At 49.9% G+C, this 21187-nt stretch overlaps 1 protein-coding gene across 2 annotated transcripts in view; it reads left to right on the forward strand.

Moving 5' to 3' along the window:
- Positions 1–21187, forward strand: part of CPEB4 (cytoplasmic polyadenylation element binding protein 4) — a 260218-nt gene that overhangs the window by 197409 nt on the left and 41622 nt on the right. For both annotated transcript variants that reach the window (XM_085618091.1, XM_085618090.1), the window contains one exon: positions 20633–20722. In XM_085618091.1, coding sequence (XP_085474217.1) covers positions 20633–20722 — 90 coding nt within the window. The remainder of the gene's footprint in view (positions 1–20632; positions 20723–21187) is intronic.

The raw sequence follows: 21187 nt of genomic DNA on the forward strand, positions 1-21187 counted from the left end.
AGATGCCCCTTGCCTCACAACACCAACGGGAAGCCTTGCAGTCCCAGGCTGCAGCCCGGAAGCCTTGCAGCACCAGGCTGCAGCCCAGATGCCTCTTGCCGCACTATCGGCACATCAGTCTCCTCCTCTAACACAGGCACTTCATCCGCACTAAGAGTATCTTCATCATCCGATGACTCCATATGGAGAGACAACTCACTGCCAGAATCGTCCCCTGCCTCCTCTCCCTCAGATGCAGAGTCAGTCTCTGAACCAATATCAGAGGAAGACTCAAACAGCAAACCAAAAACCTGCTGAGCAGTAATCCTGCGGCTAGCCATTATACTTACTAAAATAGAAGACTGCACAAACAAGTCAACAACAACCAACAATGTGCAAACCAAGTAAGTAAAGAAATGTGTACCTTTATCACAAAGATCAATGTACTAAAAAACTATACAATTCAATTACAAGAGACAGCTGTCCTCACCAGAAACCTACTCTGCAGTGACACAGCAAAAACCAACGATATCCAACTAGAAAGAAAAAAAAAAAAAATTACTCACAAGACGACAAAATACACATCGAACACCAATGCAAAAAGTTTTTGACACTCAAAAAACAAACATACTGCTATTATTACACCATTTGCAAAAACAATTCATGCAGACAAATCAAACACATTTACATTGTACAAAAAAGAGTCTCTTAACTACACAAACAGCAGAACCACCATAACAACACGGCAAACTGAAAAGAGCAAAAGCCTTCACCTAGAACAAAAAAGTAAAAAAAAAAAAAATTACTATTGCAATTCACAAAAAATTAAACAATAAACATTACAACATGCTATGTTACTACCCAAATGGTCAATCGGGTTATGTTCCAGGTGGGGCAGAAAACAGCAGGAAAAAAAAAGGCTACTCTGTCCCGGGGCCGGTGGGCCAAATACATATTACAAAAATTGCACCCTGGAAGCGACACTTGCCAAAGGGGTCACTTCCATTTTTATTTACACTAATTCCCTGGTGTCTAGTGGGCTTTTCTGACCCCCCTGGGGCCAGACACGGAGCGAAAGTCGACCGATCTGCCCCCAGGGGGGGGGTGGCAGAAAAGTCTTCCAGAAAATTATGCCCCCAAGGAAGCGACCCTTGCCCAAGGGGTCGCTTCCCAAATGAACAAAACAACATCCCTGGTGTCTAGTGGGCTTTTCTGCCCCCCCCCCCCCCGGGGGCAGAAACGGACCGAAAGTGGACCGATCTGCCCCCAGGGGGGGGGGGCAGAAAAGTATGTCACAAATTCTCCCCCAGGGAAGCGACCCTTGCCGAAGGGGTCGCTCCCAAAATGGCCAAATACGAGATCCCTGGGGTCTAGTGGGGGCATTCCTGTCCCACGATCGCGACGCTGTGCGCGATCGTGGGACAGGAATGCCCAGCATTGAGACATCAGGGGAGAGGAAATACTCTTTCCTCTCCCCCGATGCCTCAAGGCCTCGCAATTCCCCCCCCCCCCCCCCCCCCCCCCCCCCGCCACACCGGAGCCAAACACCTACCTGCTCCTGTTGGACGCGCTGGAAATGAATTCCAGCGCGTCCAACGCTTCCTGATGGCGCTGTGCGCGCTGACGTCATCAGGAAGCGTGGGGGAGCTCGGGGGTGGCAGCGGAAACTCTTCCGCTGCCATCCCCCTCTGTGGGGGCACGATCGATGCTCCAGGGGGGGAGCGCCAGCGCTTCCCCCAGGGGCTGTGCTCATGACGGAGCGGTTCCGTCATGAGCATCGAAGGGGTTAAAGAGTCTTTCATTTGGCTAGATTATTGCGTATGTTCTTGCTAGGGCACTGTATATGTGTCTTTTCTTAGTGTTTTGAAATGGTCTCTCAGCAGCTTAAGCATGATGCAGCCAGTTGACCTGGCTTCTACTTCTTCCTTTTTCTACTATTGTTAGTGTTTTAAAGCATCATGAGGGTAGTGTTAAATAGCGCTAGACAGCTAGGCGTCAGTTCCGCTGTGAGGGTGTGAATAATTTGATGGAAGTGGCAAAATACATGGTTTTTTTTTTCAACCTTGCCATTCCTATAAACAATTTAACTGGGCTTTTTTGCACATTTATTTACTATTTTGGTTCCATGCCCCCAATAATTCATAGACTCAAGACCGAATCCAACAACATGGATGGTGCTGTTTTGAAGATTTGTGGTTGTTGCCATACCTCAGACTAACCGTAGGGCAATGTTGGTAGACAGAACCATTTTACTGGATATTGTGTTCTGCAGAGTCCTTCTGTCAGCCTTATCCCCAAGGTACAAGACTGGACTTGAAAATTTTCGGTAGCAGTATGCTTTCACTGGCTCGAGTTGGTTCTGAGCAACATCATACATAGAGCCAGCAAACAGGAAATAACTTTGGTTCTTCTACATATGACGTCACTGAGCTGGTGACGTAAGTTTATTTTTCCCTCGGATGCGTAATCCGTAGCTCCAGAAGTTTTGCCTTTTTTGTTTTTCTCATTTTCCCCCTCACTTTCTGTGGGCTTAAGCCCTAAAGTTTTCGGGCATCAAGCCCTACAACCACTGTTGAAAACATGTGCCTGCGACAGACCTCCATAAAGTTTGTGTGCCTCATGCCTCCCCTGACGCAAAGGCCTGTAATCTGTGTGCTGCAATTTGCCTTAAGACCATGAGGGCGCAGCCAGTGATAGTAGGGTTTGCCGAATTGAAAAGGAGGCCGTAGACCCCCACCAAGCCATTCTCTATCCCGAAGTGGTCACTGGAGTGATCCCCCCCAGAAAGCACAAGCAGCACAAGCTTTCATCCTCATTGCTCAGTAAGAAGCATAGGAGGTCCAGAGAAAAGTCTGATTCGTCCGAGTAGTTCTTGGTCCTTCAGACAGCTGAGTTGCCATCCCTTTGGCTATTTTCCGAAACAAAATGGAGGCTTTCCAAAAGACCATCTGTTTTTTAACCAGAAAACCCTAGCGCACCACCTCCAGTTCCATAAGTTCATTTGCAGTGTCCGTTTAAGTCAACTGTGGTACAGAGCAGTCAGTTATTTTCCTCGGCTCCTCCAGCAACTGTTCCTGGAACTGCTTCACTGCCTCCTTTGCGCATTCCTGTTTCTCAAGTCACTGGCCTCAATTATGCCACTGTTAATGAGGGTGGCTTCAGTTTGCAGAACTTCTGATGCTGGTCTCAGCGCTGATCTACGTTGCTCAGACATTCTACTACATGATACTTAAGTCAACTTGCAAATGCTCTGCTGAGTGCTTAAGAGAAACCAAAATCACTCAGATACTTGGTATTACTAAAGGTAAGAATTGTGCTGGGTTTGTAGTTTTGTTTGTATCAGACTCCAATGCTTTGCAATTTCAGGGTTACATTTCCAAGTATGGGAATAACAGTGAGACTTGACATCCTTCAGCCTCTGCTGCAGTGGCTTAGCTAGACCTTTTCTACGTGGAGGCTGCTGGCGAATCCAGCCTTTGCCGCGAGCCGCAGGTAAGAGCGGGGGTGGGGCTCTGCCCCTAAAGCTCATGCCACCTGGGTACCCTTCTTGCCAGGCCACTGTTATGCTGAATAAAAATGCCACATTAATGACGGACTTTCAAATTAACAATGAACTGACTGGACACCTTGCTAGAGAATGATATGCCTTATGAGGAAATGTTATCGGCATAACAGGCCCAATTCCAAATTACACTAAGGCATGGGAGAGTTGCCTCATCACCAAGGAACCACAGTCCAATTTATTTACTGAGATCCTCTCAGCCAAACATTTGTCTGAGCCTCTTTTGGCATTCACTTGTGCTTTGTTAGCATCACTGAATTAACCATGGTAGAATCAGTGTTCAGCTCTTGCTTTTGCACCTGCAACTACACAAAAGGGCCCTTCCAACTTGGCCTTTTTTCTCCAAGCACTTGAGGGTCTAGTTATGTAGGCATCATCAGCAGAACTGAAGGGTAATATGTTCCCCTCTTTGCTGCCCAAAATGGAATCAAAATATTTGGATACCATAGGGAGAATTTCTTTGCCGCTTGCAGCGTGCCTTTGGAAAGATATTCTTGCCTGTTATCAGAGAAAACCCACCTAGCAGCGAGAAGTCTGCTGGACCACATATAGGGTACACATTGTATGCCTTATATGAGCGTTGCTTTGATGTTGAAAAACGATTAATGCAAACCACAGGCACGGTCCGGTGTTCTATAGCTGCTGGTGTGGAAATACAATGCTGGGTTGGATGAGATTCACTCTCTTTTAGAGGATGACCAAGCGCAGTTGCTGTAAATGCCCTTTAATGAGCATGACCTTTGATAGGGTGCACCACTTTTGAAACAAGAGATGAGAGCGTATTTGAGTGCTTTAAGATTAGCAATGCTAGGATCATGGTGCTGTGACTCAAAAGCCAAAAGAACAGATGACGGACAGAATGGTGAATAAATCAAGCATTCACACCCATTCAAAGATCTGGGTTTAACTCAACATTCTTTTGCATGCCACCCCGTTTTGGACCCAGCCATATGCAAATCAGTCTTGACCCTGCTTCTCATGCGAACAGTCCAGCTCGAACTGCCAAGCCCGGTCCTCCCTCGACCAGAAACAAACATCCTGGGGCCTGTTTCTGGGTATTACTGTTCATCAGCCAGGCTAGCTTGAATCCAGTGGCACAGTGAGCAGGGAACCCGTTTGGACATACCCTTCCCACTTAGGGCGACAAAAGCAAAAAGAACAGATGATGGACGGAATGCTGAACAAATTAAGCATTCACCCCCAGTCACAGATCTGGGTTTAATCCATAATTACTTTGGCTCACCACGCCGCCCTAGTTTGGACCCAGCCATGTGCAAATCGGTCTTGAACCTGCTCCCCATGGGAACAGTCAAGCCTGAACTACCAAGTCAGTTCCTCCCTTGACCAAAAACAAACATCCTGGGACCGGTTTCGAAGCTGTCTAGTAGCCACTACGGATGTGGACATACTCATAGGGGGCGCCTTAAATACAGTCCGTAATGCCCTACTAGACAGATCATCACAAAGGCCGGAACAGGCAAGGTCCCTTTCGGTGTCGAGCCAGAAATGGTTATGGGGTGAGACAATGTATGGCAACAACGTAATCCAACAACAAAAGCTTACACATTATGTTCGAGGCATATGAGCTGCAGATTACACACTTTTGCATAGATCGCCATCTGGTGTTGGGCCCGGATGTTTGCAGTTTGTCTTTCCTCTTGGAAAGTCTTTGGAAGTCACGAGGTCGGTGACTCCTCCCTTGGTTCGTATTGCGCATGGGCTTCCGCTCCATCCTCAGATTGTTTTTTTCCGCCATCGGGCTCGGATGTAATACTTCGCGCTCCGGTTCCGAACATTTCCAGTTCAACGATCGAAGCGGAATCCTCGCTCATTGCGGTATTGTTCAGATCCAGATGTCCTCAATTGTAGTAAGGACTCCCTTAATACGTACATACATTGTTAAGTTAGCATAACCACGTTAGAGGTTAGAAAGCCATCTTGCTGCTTTTGCGCACGACACTGCGTTCACATGTTATTGCTTAAACAAACTGCTGACTCGAGTTTTGCCTCACACGAGAGCAATCTGTTGTTACCATCCCGAGCTCTGCGCAGCGACCTTGGTCTGCACATGATGTGACAAACAGTCTGGGTTGTTAGACAATGCATGTTTTCCACTCTAGGTTGATCGACCCACTATTTAGTCATAACACACGAGCAGCTGCAAATACCTGAAAGTTGGTGCTTTTAATATCACAGACATCATGTTTATTATTCAGACCGAAGACGAGCCTTCCTGCGAGAAGACTCCTGATGCTCCTGTGATGTGATTTCACTAAGCTGATCTTTGAGGTATGGGGTCCCCTATTCAAGCCTAAGAGACCTTCTACTAGTCTAATAATAATATTAGCTTCTTAGTAAAGGGAAGGTGGTAGTATCCACTGTCATTATAACATGATCACCCCTTTTATATTCTATGGTATTGTAACGATGTTGATGGTTTTGATTTTAATCATTTGTCTGCTTGTATTAGCCCAAGTACTGCATCTTAGGACACGTGGTCTATAAAAATAAACTCTTTTTATTCACACCGTGTCTCCGTTGATTATTGTTGTGGACTGATGTGAGAATAATATACGAACAGGTATTTCCGATTCCCACCATTACTGAGAGTATACTGAGTCGCTTGTTCTGGGTTGTCTTTTCATTGGGACCGCCGAGCTAAATCTCGGATAACGAATGGGACACTTATGCTAGCCGGATACTGGGTTCTGGGTTCTGAGGTGAGTTTCTGGTACACCACAATTCACTGAGGTCCTGGGGTTCTACGCATAGTTCTGTGTATAAGCAGAATCCCTGCAACACAATCACCTTTTCTTCGACACCTCTTCGATTCCAGTCGTCGACGGCGGCCTTCGGGCCTATCCAAGCTCCGGTCCCGGCTGATGGAAAGAACTCCATTCAAGAAGTGCCCTCGATGTGGGTCCAAATTCCCCCACACCGATCTTCATGAGGTGTGCAACCTCTGCCTCTCCCCAGAACACGAGGCTCGAGACTGTCCCGCCTGCAAGTCTTTTAGATCGAAAAAGACTATTCGAAATCGAAGGGCCAGACGAAACATGGCGCACTCCTCGACCTCCGTTCCAGTCGACATCTTCGGGGATGACGTCGAAGCTCCGGGACAGCAGCACACCGAAGAGGACCTCGTCAGTGCTTCTGAAGACAACGACTCGGATGTGGAGAACATCACCCCGGCGCAGAAGGTCGTGAGTACTATACCCCCTCCCACACCGACACCTAAAAAGGCTTCGGTCACGCCTTCCCCTCCGGGCCTAGGCAAGACCAAAGACACTGCTTCAAACACCCCACCTTCGGGCCCGGTGAAGAAGCCCAATAAGCCTTCCGGCGGCTCGGGCTCGAGCCAGCCTGCCAGCGGTGCCTATAAACACACTTCGGCACCGAAAAAGAGACCGGCCTCTACCTCGACACCGAGCTCTGCACCAAAGTCCTCGGTGTCGAAACCCAGCCTTTCGGTACCGACCAAACATCATAAGGCCCTCGGCACTGACACTCCCTTGCCAAAACCTACCTCGGCGCCAACCAAAAATTCGGAGGTTCTAAAAAAGCACGGCACGGACAAGCCTAAAAAGTCATCGGCCCGAAACCTTCGGCACCGACGGAACAAACATTATCTAAGGAACTGTTTACACTGGATCCCTTGCAAAAGACACTTACCAAGGATCCAAAAACTGGACATTTGGCACTCTCTTCTAAAAAGAGACATTTGGACAAACCGGCTCCGCCTCCACCTCCAAAGAGGAAAGACTGTGCTACCTCCCCTTTCAGAGTGCCTTCCCCACCTCCTCCACCCTCTCCACCTCCGCCTTCTCCACCCCTGCCTCATCGCTCTCCGACCCCGTATTCAGATCATGATGATCAGGGGGACCCATACTACGATCCAGGGGATGTGCCACAAGACCCCACCCCTACAGGATCCCCAGACCCATGGGACAATTATAATAATCCAGACATTCCAGATGTCCCACAAGATGACCTTTATCCATCCAGGCCATCTCCACCAGAAGACTCATTAGGTTTTCACCACCTACTTCAGAGGGCGGCACATTATCACGGGGTAGAGCTACACACTGACCCGGTAGAGGAAGATTTCCTCCTCGACACCTTTGATACCGTACATAGGTCTACTTCCATACTACCTATGCTCAAGGGGGTAATAAAACATGCGCCAGAGGTTTTTAAAGACCCAGTCAGGGCTAGGGTCATTAACCCACGCATAGAGAAAGTATAAAGCTGCCCCCACAGATCCTGCCTTTATCAAAGGGCCAGCGCCACTAGATTCCCTAGTGGTCTCCACTGCACCTAAGAGGTCAAACTCCCAGGCGTCAGGCGAAGCACCACCACCTGACAAAGAGTCAAAGCTACTGGACGCGTCAGGAAAGCGCACTGCGTCACAGGCAGACAATATATGGCGTATCGCCAACACTCAAGCGCTATTGGCCAGATACGACCGAGCGCATTATGGTGAGCTAGAAACCATCATGCACCATCTCCCAGAAAAATACAAAAATAGGGCCAATGAATTAATTCAAGAGGGTAAGACCATAACTAACACCTCTATACGCTGTGCCTTTGACGCAGCAGACACAGCCTCCTGGGCCATTAACACTAGCGTCCTCCTCGGTCGCCATGCTTGGCTGAGAGTTTCAGGCTTTAAACCTGAGGTACATGCCTCCATATTAAATCATCCATTTGATCAAGAACATCTATTCGGCCCAAAGGTAGATGAGGCCCTCGAGGATGAAGAAGGACACAGATACGGCGAAATCTATGGGAGCCCTGCAGTCACACCCTCCTAGGCGCTCCTTTCGCCGCTCTTCCTTTCGGGGCACGGCCAGAGGCTACTCCTCAGATAGCGAGTCCACTTCCTACAAATCCCCTGCTCAATCCACCTTCACATGGGGTTATCAAAGAGGCGGCTATAGAGGCAATAACAATAAAGGCAGAGGCAAAACAAATACCGCCCACTCTGCCACACCGCCTACCCAATGACTTCCCCCTGCTCCCTCCAGACCATCCCACTCCGGTCGGGGGCAGGCTACAAAATTTCCTTCACGTCTGGGAGACCATCACCTCAGACAGATGGGTGACCCAAATTATTCGTTCAGGGTACTGCCTAGAATTGACATCTACCCCCCAAACATTCCACCCAGGCAACGCCCAATGTCACAAGAACATCCCACGTTACTAAAACAGGAGGTAATCTCCCTCCAACAAAAACATGCGATAGAACAAGTCCCCGCCAGTCAACAAAATTTAGGGGTCTACTCCCTATATTTTCTGATACCAAAAAGAGACGAGACTCTACGATCTATTTTAGATCTCCGGCCTCTAAGCACATGCATACATTCGGACCATTTTAACATGGTAACACTTCAGCAGGTACTTCCGCTCCTCTCCCAGAACGACTTAATCACCACACTGGACTTGAAAGACGCATACTTTCACATTCCGGTACACCATGCTCACAGAAAGTACCTCAGATTTGTAGTGGACGGGCAACACTACCAGTTCAAGGTGCTCCCATTCGGGGTCACAACAGCACCAAGGGTATTCACCAAGTGCCTAGCGGTAGTGGCGGCACACCTCAAAAGACAGCACATTCACGTCTTCCCATATTTGGACGACTGGCTGATAAAAGCCACGTCCTACAACCAATGTGTACATCACACCGCCACTACAATCCAACTACTTCACCAGCTAGGTTTCACGGTGAACCACCAAAAGTCCCAGCTAATACCATCCCACACAAAGCAATACCTCGGTGCCACCATAGACACCTCAAAAGCCATAGCCTACCCCAATCCTGCCAGGATTGCAAGCATTCAGGCTTTGCGTCAAAGATTCATACCTCAACACTCTCTCCCAGCAAGAGTGTTTATGCAACGGATAGGGATGATGGCCTCTTGCATTTTCATAGTGCCTCATGCAAGACTCCAGATGCGTCCACTCCAAGAGTGCTTCGTGCGCCAATGGAACCAGGCCCAGGAGCAACTGACAGATCTGGTGTTGGTAGACGGTCGCACCCATCGCTCTCTGCAGTGGTGGAACACCACAAATCTTTCCAGAGGTCGACCATTCCTGGACCCGGTTCCACAAATAATCCTAACAGACGCATCGCTCTCCGGCTAGGGAGCTCATCTACTACACCTCACAGTGCAGGGCACATGGACGCCGCAACAAAAGTTACTCCACATCAACCATCTGGAGTTACTGGCAATCTTTCTAGCCCTGAAATCCTTTCACACACAGATTTTAGGCAAGGCAGTCCTTATTCGCACAGACAACATGACGGCCATGTACTACATTCAAAAACAAAGCGGCACACACACTCCACAGCTCTCTCAACTAGCACAGAGCATATGGAGATGGGCAATTCCACACAAAATCTTTCTCCTAGCCCAACATGTCCCAGGGGTCCAAAACACCATGGCAGATCTGCTCAGCAGACAGACGCAGCAGATCCACGAGTGGGAACTTCACCCACAGGTTCTTCACCCGTTCTTTCAGATGTGGGGGCATCCACACATAGACCTCTTCGCCACCCACGAAAACAAAAAATGCCCAAGCTTCGCTGCCAGATACCCACACCCATTGTCCAAAGGCAATGCGATATGGATGAACTGGTCAGGCAAATTTGCGTACGCCTTTCCACCTCTCCCACTAATTCCATTAGTGGTGCGAAAGCTACAACAGCACTCCCTCACACTGATTCTAGTAGCTCCAACATGGGCCAGACAACCGTGGTACACCACGCTGCTCGAACTCTCGGTAGTGCCACACCAAAAGTTACACCTCTCACCATGCCTCCTAACCCAGAACCATGGAGAGATCAGACACCCGGACCCAGCTCAGCTCAACCTTGCGATCTGGCTTCTGAGATCCAAGAATTCGGATACCTTAACCTTCCCCCTGACTGTATGAACGTCATCAGAGAAGCTAGACGCCCTACTACTGGAGCCTGCTACGCTGCAAAGTGGAAAAGATTTGTTGTTTATTACCATAACAACACAATCAACCCTCTAGACGTATCTATACAGCACATCATATGCTACTTACTCCGTCTACAAAGGTGTAACCTAGCGTATACATCCATTCGGCTACACCTCGCAGCAATTGCCGCTTACCTACAAAACAGACAGCACCTATCACTTTTCAGAGTGCCTGCCATTAAAGCCTTCATGGAAGGCCTCAAACGAATAATTCCCCCCCAGAGTACCACCCTCACCTGTGTGGAACTTAAATATAGTTCTCACAAGGCTAATGGGACCGCCTTTCGAACCTTTGCATAAATGTCAACTGCAATTTCTCACATGGAAAACAGCTTTCCTTGTAGCCATCACTTCCCTTAGAAGGGTCAGTGAGATACAAGCACTTATTATACAAGAACCTTTTCTCCAAATGCACCCAAACAAGGTTGTCCTCCGTACCAACCCAAAATTCCTACCCAAAGTCATTTCCCCCTTTCATCTAAACCAATTGGTAGAATTACCGTTTTTTTCTCGCAACCTCAAACTGTTGCAGAAAGAGCTCTACACACACTGGATGTTAAAAGGGCCTTGCTTTACTATATCCAGAGAACACAACCTTTCAGAAAGACAAAACAACTGTTTCTCTTTCTGTCCACCACATAAAGGCAACCCCATCTCTAAATCAGGGATAGCTAGGTGGATTGTAAGATGCATACAGATTTGCTACCACAAGGCAAAACGCACACTATCTGTTCCCCCTAAAGCCCACTCTACACGAAAGATAGGGGCTTCTATGGCTTTTCTAGGGAACATCCCATTAGATGATATCTGCAAAGCAGCTACACGGTCAACACCGCACACTTTCACTAAACATTACTGTGTAGATGTGCGCAACAAGCTAGTGTGGGCCAGGCTGTACTAAAAACACTTTTTCAAACCACTGCAACAGATACCGGTGGTCGCCGCTAGGGTTGGGAGCTGCTATATAGTCTATGCAAAAGTGTGTAATCTGCAGCTCATATGCCTCGAACGGAATATGCTACTTACCAGTATGCATCTGTTCTTGGCATGTAGAGCTGCAGATCTACACATGCCCACCCGCCTCCCCGGCTACCTGTATCTGTTCCAGTCTATCTTATTTAGATACAACACACATGGGTTTCTTCACTATTATTACTACGCTCCATCTTTCCCTGTTGGCGAAAAACAATCTGAGGATGGAGCCGAAGCCCATGCGCAATACGAACCAAGGGAGGAGTCACCGACCTCGTGACTTCCAAAGACTTTCCAAGAGGAAAAACAAACTGCAAACATCCGGGCCCAACACCAGATTGCGATCTATGCAAAAGTGTGTAGATCTGCAGCTCTACATGCCAATAAGAGAAGCATACTGGTAAGTAGCATATTCCTTTTTGTCGAACACCAGACATAAGATAGTTTAGATTTTTTTTCCAACCTCTAGCTACAACCTCCAGTAGACATTGGAGTGGCTGCCCTTTCAGATCACTGGCCTATCATCCTCACAGTGCAGCTGCCTGGGGAGACACCAAACCAACGCACCTGGCGCATAAATCATAGATTCCTCACATATGAATCCAATATCACTGATGCCATACGTGCCTACCTGGACACTAATGACTTACAGGAGACCCCTGTAGTAGTATTGTGGGACACCTTGAAGATGGTCGTCAGAGGCCATTTCATTGTTATATCAGCAAGGCGTAATAGGGATAGGAGAGACAAACGTGGACACCTAGGAGACGAAATAAAGAAACTAGAGGATGTCCATATACATACAGGCTCACTCAAGGTGAGATGACCACTCACAACAGCCCGCAAACAGCTGAAGGCCCTAGATAATGACAAGGCAGAGTAGGCCCTATTGCGCACAAACCAGAAATGTTTACACCGGGGTCAACAAAACGGGCTGCCTCTTGGCTCCGCGCCAGAATTATACAACGGCTTGCGAAAATCGCAGGTCCGCAGCATAATCGGGTATATCAGGATGAACAAATTGCACAGGAATTTGAACAATTCTATTCCACCCTTTATACAGCGGAGACGCTTGACATGGGCGCTGCTGCAGCATACTTTGTCCAGGCTCCCATAACCACTCTACCTGAATGTGAAGCCTCTAAAGTGGAATAAGATATCCACCTCGATGAGGTGATCATGACCATACAACCATTACACCTGACTGGAACCTGAGAGGCTAGCCTTGGAACTTTATCACCAGAGGTTCTTGAAGTCCTGCTGTGTGTTAGGCTGTCTTCCACAAGGGCCATGTACATTAGCAGTTTGCCAGTTTTTGCTCATTGATGCGAGTAATAGTCATCAGATCCTGTTCATTCTGGAATTGGGGTCAGCCGTAAGTGTGTGGTTTAACTAGCGGAGAGATATTTCAGTGTTGGTTCTGTGAAGTTACTTAAGTCATCTGGATTTGCAACTTTGCATCTGACCAAGCATCACGCTTTTAGTTGCTTCTGATTGCTAGATTTCTTAAGGGGTTAGAAAATAAATAACTACTGAAAATAAATAACTACTTATTAGCTACCTGGTTACCCAGCAGCCTCTTAATTTGGTCTGGACATTAACATTCTTAACGTGAGCTCTGTTTCAGCCCTTGCGTAATTGCCCACTGGAAATTCTGAGTTCAAAAATGTTTCTCATTACTGTCACATTGGCCAGAAGAGTGAGGGACTTGAAGACAAACCCCCTTGATGGCATTAATGACTCAATGAGCAGGACAGAGTGCAATCCCAATTTGGTAGAATTGTCCTTTGAAGTTTCTTGGTTTGAAAAATGGTATTTGCAGCCCTCATCCTTCAGTAGTGACTTGGGAGTAATGCATGCAATGCTTCTGCCAGAATGAGTTCCCATTAGAGGAACAAGTTAAATATCTTGGGTAATGTTCTTTTTGAAGGATGTCAGAGATCCTGTTGCCTTTCGAACTCCACTCTAGAGAATGGCTTTCTATTTGCAGTTTTTCATTGGCCTCGCCATTGCGTCCGCTTCGCAGATTGGAGTGAAACCGGTCGAAACTGACGTCAGTTGTGCAATATATAGAGTATCCGATGTCTCTCTTAGACTCCAAACTCAATGAACATCAACTTCAGTGCCATCTGGAGATGGTGAAAGATTCAGCTTTCTTTCTGGGGCCTGTAAATGACATTCATACAAGGAATCAGGAGCTCTGATATACATCAGAACGAACGTTACTGAAGAACATTAATTTGTTCTTTTTAACCAGATGAACACTTTGGTTTCTCCTTCTTGGGAGTTGGTAAAGAGTTTTCACGAGTTCAACCTTCTGAAGGAGCTCATCTCAGGCTTGAAAGAGAAGACGTTGTATTAATCTTATTCTGTTAGTAATTTCTCTTTTTTATGATGTGGTCACATCATTGCAAATATCTCTAGTTCTCCACAATGCTGCCCTCTTCAACTACACCAGACCTGGGGATTGTCTGTCCCTGGGAGAATGAAAAATTCAGTTCTGCTAGCAGATTAGTTTTCTCTACTATGGCCCAGTATGTACGTGCAATTTCTTTCTGACCTCTGGCAACCATTTTTTTTTATTTCTAATCACCGTAAATATTATATTATTAAATAATAATGAAATCACTTAATACACAATTAGTAGTATATGTTTCTGGTACCAATTTTAATGGAACTTACTGTACCAGCCTCAGATGGGTGGAAAGCGGGGTTGACTTTGCCGAGAGTCAAAATTATGACTGAGACATCAGTCTTGTCTCAGCAGCATGCTACTCACTATCACGCCATGCCACCTTTAAAAGTCTTTGTATTGCATTGAAGAAAAGGAAATGTGTCGGTAGGTGCAAAGTTATTTATCTGAAAGAAACCCGTTAGTTAGATTCCTCACCTTAGAATATCCCCAGGCGTCCGGCTGGATCCGGAAAGATTTTTGTAGTAGTACCCCTTGTGCGTCGCTAGGCGTCGTCTTCGGCTCCGCGTCCGTCGTTGGCGTCGTGCGCCGGAATGACGTCGTCGGAGTACTTAGACGCCGCCCTCGCGCGCTGACGTCAGTTCTTCTTTTTTCCACGCCAGTAAGCGCCGATCCGGGAAGAGCTTACCCCTAGTAATTTTTTGACTAACTTTTTTGACTTATTTTGGTCTATCGACTCTACTCTGGTGCCAGTAGGATGCCTGGTTTCAAAGCCTGTGACGCCTGTCATCGCCTGATGTCAGTGACGGATCATCATCGCCGGTGCCTTTATTGCCTGGGGGTTGACCATGACGCGGAGTCGTGCCTCGATTGCCAGGCCTTGACATCGAAAGCTAGGCGGGAAGGTCCCGTAAGCTTCTCGAGCTTCGGCACTCTGCTCCGTGCCGCTCTCGGTCCCGGTCCAGGAGGAGGTCCAAGGACCGGTCGCAGAGCCGCAGCCATAGTCATCGCTCGTCGGGGTCTTCGGGTAAGTCGAAGCAGTCCAAGAGACGACATCGCTCTTCGGACTCCCCTCGCCGGTCTCGCGACTCGGCTGAGGGTCAGGGTGGTCCCACCCCGTGGCTCCGACGGAGCCGCAGGAGCCGCGTCCGTCCCTATACCCGCCGGTCCCTGGGACTGACGCGACTCCGGCGGAAGTCAGTGACTTCCTCTCGGCCATGAGGGGCCTGGCTCCGCCGTCGACGCCTGTAGGCGCGCCTTCGGGCCCCGCAGGTTTGACTGGGTGACCTCGCGTGCCGGCGGCTCCAGCCCCGGCACCGTCGACGGCTCCGGCCCCAACGCCGCAGGTCCCCGAGGGATCCAGGCCTGGATCTCGGTTGGCGCCGGTCGACCTCATGACACCTCCTCTGCCGGCGCCGACACCGGTTCCACCCCGGACGACGTAGTTCCCCAGTTTAGCCCTGGACCGGGCCCGACGCCGGCACGGCGCCGCCCGGCGCCGATTGGTGAACACTTCATCTACTGCCAGGCTCCGATCATTCCTCCTGTTTATCGGGAATCGGATGACGAGGGCGACTGGGAGGGGTCTGAAGGCCCTATGGCCGCTCAGGCCCAACTTTCTCAGGACTGGGCAGAGGAATTGGGGGATGCCAGCGGTCTGGATACCTCCCCGGACGCTGGTTTCATCTCTCCTCCGACTGTGGCCTCGGAGGAGGCTGCAGCCTTCTCAGTGGTGCTGCGCAAGGCGGCCGAAGCCCTAGGGCTCGAGTTGCCTGCTGTGGCCGTGAGGACTAACGTCCTCACAGAGGTCCTTCAACCGACAGCAAGCTCCACTGAGCCTCTGCTGCAGTTTAATGAGGCCCTCATTGACGTTCTGCAGGGCACTTGGTCCAAGCCCTCCACAGTCCCTCCTGTGGACCGGAACGTTGCCCGGCGCCACCGCCCTGCTCCGGGCGACCCCAGATTCCTCTCCCAACACCCCACCCCCGAGAGTCTGGTTATCTAGGCCTCAACCTCCCAATCCTCTTTCCCGTCCGCTCCTCCGGATCGGGAATCCAAGAGGTTGGAACAGTTTGGCAAGAAGCTGTTCTCGTCCCTGAGTTTGGGGCTGCGGTCTTTAAATACCGCTTGCTTTTTGGACCGTTATTCCCACTCTCTGTGGGATACGGTGGAGGACGTGCTGCCCTTGTGCCCGGTGGAGGCCCATACACGACTCACTCAAGCACTTGCTGACGGTCGAGATGCAGCACGGCATGCCATATGGTGTGGACTTGACACCACGGACTCGCTGGGTCGGGCGATTTCCACCACGGTGGAGCTTCGGCGTCACGCCTGGCTGAGGTCCACGTCATTTTCGGGGGATGTCCAGAGTTCCCTCATGGACATGCCCTTGATGGCACTCGCCTTTTTGGTGAGAAGGCGGACAGTGCGCTGGCTCGGTTCAAGGACTCCCGGACCACGGCCAAGTCCTTGGGTCTTTCGGCCCTGCGGCTGCAAACTTTCGCCTTTCGTGGCCAAGGAAGGGGCGCCTCCTCACTTCCGCCCAGCCACCGGCCGCAGAACCAACCTGCACGCGGTCGCGGACGTGGATCCCGCCGAGGCGGTACTGGAGGTCAACGTGCCGGTCAGTCCACATCCACCCCGGCAGCATCCGCCTCAAAGCCTTCCATTGTCCGAGCTTTCAGGCCCATTCAACGCCAGTGGGCGGCAGGGTTCGCCATCACCTGCTCAACTGGCGCTCCATCACGTCGGACAGGTGGGTGCTGCAAATCGTCCGAAGGGGCTACTCCCTCCCCTTCGAGATGGCCCCTCCAGCCATGCCACCGCTGAACCACCGTATGTCGGGGGATCATTTGCATCTTCTACGAGAGGAAGTTTCGGCCCTCTTGGCCAAAGAGGCCGTCGAGTGCGTTCCTGCTCCAAAAGTAGGTCGTGGTTGTTATTCCCACTACTTTCTGGTTCCCAAGAAGGGCAAAGGGGGCCTACGCCCGATCTTGGACCTCAGGAGCGTCAACACCTTCCTCCGGAAGGACCGGTTCAAGATGCTCACTCTAGCTCAGGTTCTGGCTGCCCTAGACCCTGGAGACTGGTTAGTAGCATTGGACTTGCAGGACGCTTATTTCCACATCCCCGTCCTGCCGGCCCACCGGCGTTACCTGCGGTTCACGGTGGGTCAGGAGCACTTTCAGTTCACCATGCTCCCCTTCGGCCTCACCAGTGCCCCTCGGGTGTTCACGAAAGTGATGGCGGTGGTCGCAGCTCATCTGCGCCGATCAGGGGTTCCAGTCTTCCCCTATCTCGACGACTGGCTGTTGAAGGCGGGCTCGCCCCAGCAAGTCGTCTCCCACCTCCAGACTACGGCCGACCTCCTGCACTCGCTAGGGTTGTCCATCAATGTGCCGAAGTCGCACCTGAGTCCCTCCCAGAAGCTCCTTTTCATTGGGGCGGTTCTCGATTCGGCGCAGTTCCGGGTCTATCTGCCGGAACAGCGGGTCCGGGACATTCAGGCCCTGATTTCCATCTTCCGGCCTCTGTCCTGGGTTTCGGTCAGGTTGGTGCTGCGGCTTCTGGGGCTGATGGCCTCCTGCATCCTGTTGGTACCTCACGCCAGGTGGCGGCTGCGGGCTCTGCAGTGGGACCTGAAGTTTCAGTGGGCCCAGCATCGAGGCAACCTGTCCGACCATGTCTTGATCTCGGAGGGCACTGCGAACCAGCTGCAGTGGTGGCTCATGAATCGCGATTGGGTCAGCGGCAGATCCCTCTCCCTACCCCAACCGGAGCATGTCGTAGTGACGGATGCGTCCCTCCTGGGATGGGGGGGCCATATGGGAGAGGCGGAGATCAGAGGACTCTGGTCTCCGGCGGAGACTCGGCTCCATATCAACCTATTGGAGCTGAGGGCGATCCGACTTGCACTAAAAGCCTTCCTTCCCTCTGTCCGGGGAAGTGTCGTGCAGGTGTTCACGGACAACACCACCGCCATGTGGTATTGCAACAAACAGGGCGGGGTGGGGTCGTGGACCCTTTGTCAGGAGGCTCTGCACCTATGGACATGGCTGGAACATCAGGGCATCACCCTGGTGGTTCAACATCTGGCGAGCTCTCTGACGCCAGAGCAGACTAACTCAGCCGCCGGTGCATGATGGATCATGAATGGCGTCTGAACTCTGACGTGGCGCAAGGTCTCTTTCTGCAGTGGGGAGAGCCTTGGTTAGATCTATTCGCCACCGAAGAGAACGCGCAATGTCAGCAGTTCTGCGCGTTGGAATTTCCAAGGCGGCACTCGCTCGGAGACTCTTTTTGTCGCGAGTGGAGTTGCAGTCTGTTGTACGCCTTTCCGCCTATACCACTTCTGCCCAGAGTGCTGAAGAAGATCAGGCGCGACCGGGCCCATGTCATCTTGGTGGCTCCGGATTGGGCACGAAGGTACTGGTATCCCGAGCTACTCAGTATGTCGATTCCCCGATACGACTGCCTCTTCAGGAGGACCTTCTGTCGCAGCAGCAGGGGACGGTCCTCCACCCGAACCTGTCCAGCCTCCACCTCCATGCGTGGAGATTGAGCGGCGACAGTTGATGCCATTTGACTTGCCTCCTGAAGTCTGTGATGTCATTCTGGCAGCCAGGCGTCCCTCCACAAAGACTGTATACGCCTGCCAGTGGAACAAATTTGTGGTATGGTGCACAGCAAAGGCTGTGGATCCCCTTTCTGCCCCTCTTTCTGAGGTTCTCCTCTTTCTTTAGCCCAGCAGGGCTCTGCTCTGGGCACCTTGAAGGGTTATCTAGCTGCAATCTCTGCTTTCTTAAGGCTTCCTGATCAGCCTTCTCTTTTCAAGTCCCCTGTTGTCTCCCGTTTTTTCAAGGGCATTACTCATATGTTCCCTCCTGTTCCATTCGTTATGCCTCAGTGGGACTTGAACCTTGTTCTCACTTTTCTGATGTGCGCTCCCTTTGAGCCCCTTCACAACTGTCCCATTCGTCTACTGACTCTGAAAACTGCCTTCCTGGTGGCTATCACCTCCGCTAGGCGGGTGAGTGAGCTCCAGGCTCTGTCTGCTAAGCCTCCCTTCCTTTCGGTTCATCCGGATAAGGTTGTCCTCCGGACACGTCCTTCTTTTCTTCCTAAAGTCGTGACTCCCTTTCACATCGGACAATCTGTCATGCTGCCCACCTTCTTTCCGCCTCCGCATCCTTCAAAAGATGAAGAGAGGCTCCACCGTCTGGACCCAAAACGTGCGCTGTCATTTTATTTGGACCGCACATAACAGTTCCGGGTGGACGACCAACTTTTTGTTGGATATGCAGGTGCGAAGAAGGGGAAAGCTGTGCACAAGCGGACCATCTCGCGATGGGTCGTGTTGTGTATTAAACTCTGCTATTCTTTGGTGAAAAAGGTCCCTCCTGTTGGGCTGAGAGCCCATTCCATCCAGGCCACAGCGGCAACAACTGCCCTAGGACGGGGAGTCCCCTTGCACGACATCTGTCAGGGGGAGACGTGGGCTTCACTGCACACGTTCGCCAAGCACTATTGCCTGGACAGCCAAGTCCGGAGAGATGGCCACTTTGGCCGTTCTGTTCTCCAGGACTTTCTGGTGTGATCTTGGTTCGCAGGCCCACCTCCGGGGTTGGTATTGCTGGGGTATCTATTCTAAGGTGAGGAATCTAACTAACGTGTTTCTTTCAGATGAACAAGTTATTTACCTTCGGTAACGATGTATCTGTAAGAAACATTAGTTAGTTAGATTCCTCACCGACCCACCCAGTCTCCCCGTTCTGCGAACCGACATCTAGGGTTAAGGTTCTCCCTTTCAGGGCCCTAGATTTTTTGGCACCAGTGTTGGTCTCTTGCATGGCTCAGCGTCCCTGGCGCGGAAAGCTATGTATAAGAACTGACGTCAGCGCGCGAAGGCGGCGTCTAAGTACTCCGACGTCATTCCGGCGCACGACGCCGACGACGGACGCGGAGTCGCAGACGACGCCTAGCTACGCGCAAGGGGTATTGCTACAAAAATCTTTCCGGATCCAGCCTGACACCTGGGGATATTCTAAGGTGAGGAATCTAACTAATGTTTCTTACAGATACATCGTTATCAAAGGTAAGTAACTTGTTCTTCTATGCCTCTCACCCCCCCCACCCCCCCGGAATTGTGTGAGCTATTAGATAGATGGGCTGCAATGTAGTATCCAAAGTGCCATGGCAATATGCTCTATAACTACCACACAAGTTATCTGAGGCTGTTTTTTCTTTTGATGACCTACCCAAGTAATGCCAGCTAACTAGTCATCAGTCCCCCAGAGAGGCCATGTCTTGTTCTTCATGTGTAGTAGTGTGGCAATTAATATAGTGCAAAAACAGTTAATAACTGTGTGCTGTTCCTAGATTTGTGTGATTGGAAAGCAGCTATTGTGTACCGATTGTTTGCACTTGTTTTTTTAGGAAACGTAGACCATGTCAGAATTAATATGCTTAGTTTGTTTTTCTTGCGGCATGCACCTGGGTACCGGTTAGTCTTGACACAATGTGAATTTATATATAAAGCAGAGTTGCAATTTTATCCGTACGGTAGCCTGCTCAGTAAGGTTTGTCAAAGTTGTGTTGTACCTTATTCCTAAATGAACATTTTTTTTTTTTTGTGCTTTTACAAAAGGGAGGCATTACAAAATATTTTAACTTTGTTTCTGTTGACATTTTGAACTTCAGATGAGATCACTGCCAGTTTTCGCCGGTTTGGCCCATTGATCGTTGACTGGCCGCACAAGGCTGAAAGCAAATCCTATTTTCCTCCAAAAGGTAAGGTTTTCACTACATCATGAAGCCTTTGTATCTCACTTTTGTAACTCGGGCAGTACGCCAGCAGCGCCTTTTATGGATGATGAGAGATGTATGAGCTAGTGCTTGATTAAATACTCTCATCTACTTTGTTCCAGTTGCTTCTCCCTCCACTATCCCTGGGTTGTACCCCACTGATGTGCAGTGGAGGTAATGTATGTTATTGGCAATGTGAAATACTTTGTGTCAGCGATTTGGTTGCCAGTATGTGATTAACAGGATTACACCGGATTATGTTTCAAAACCAGAGATGCAGAAACGTGTGGAGGACTGGAGTGTCTGAGCCAATTGCAATGAAAACAGTTCAATTAATGTTTGATCTGTTTGCCAGTTACATAGACTTATAGGCTCACTTGATGACTACCCTCGAAAGGGTACTGGTTTTGACTGAATAATTCTAGCATCAAATTAATGCTGGGTGGGGTG

Source organism: Triturus cristatus, chromosome 7 (assembly GCF_964204655.1).
Source record: "Triturus cristatus chromosome 7, aTriCri1.1, whole genome shotgun sequence".
In the NCBI taxonomy this organism is placed as follows: Eukaryota; Metazoa; Chordata; class Amphibia; order Caudata; family Salamandridae; genus Triturus; species Triturus cristatus.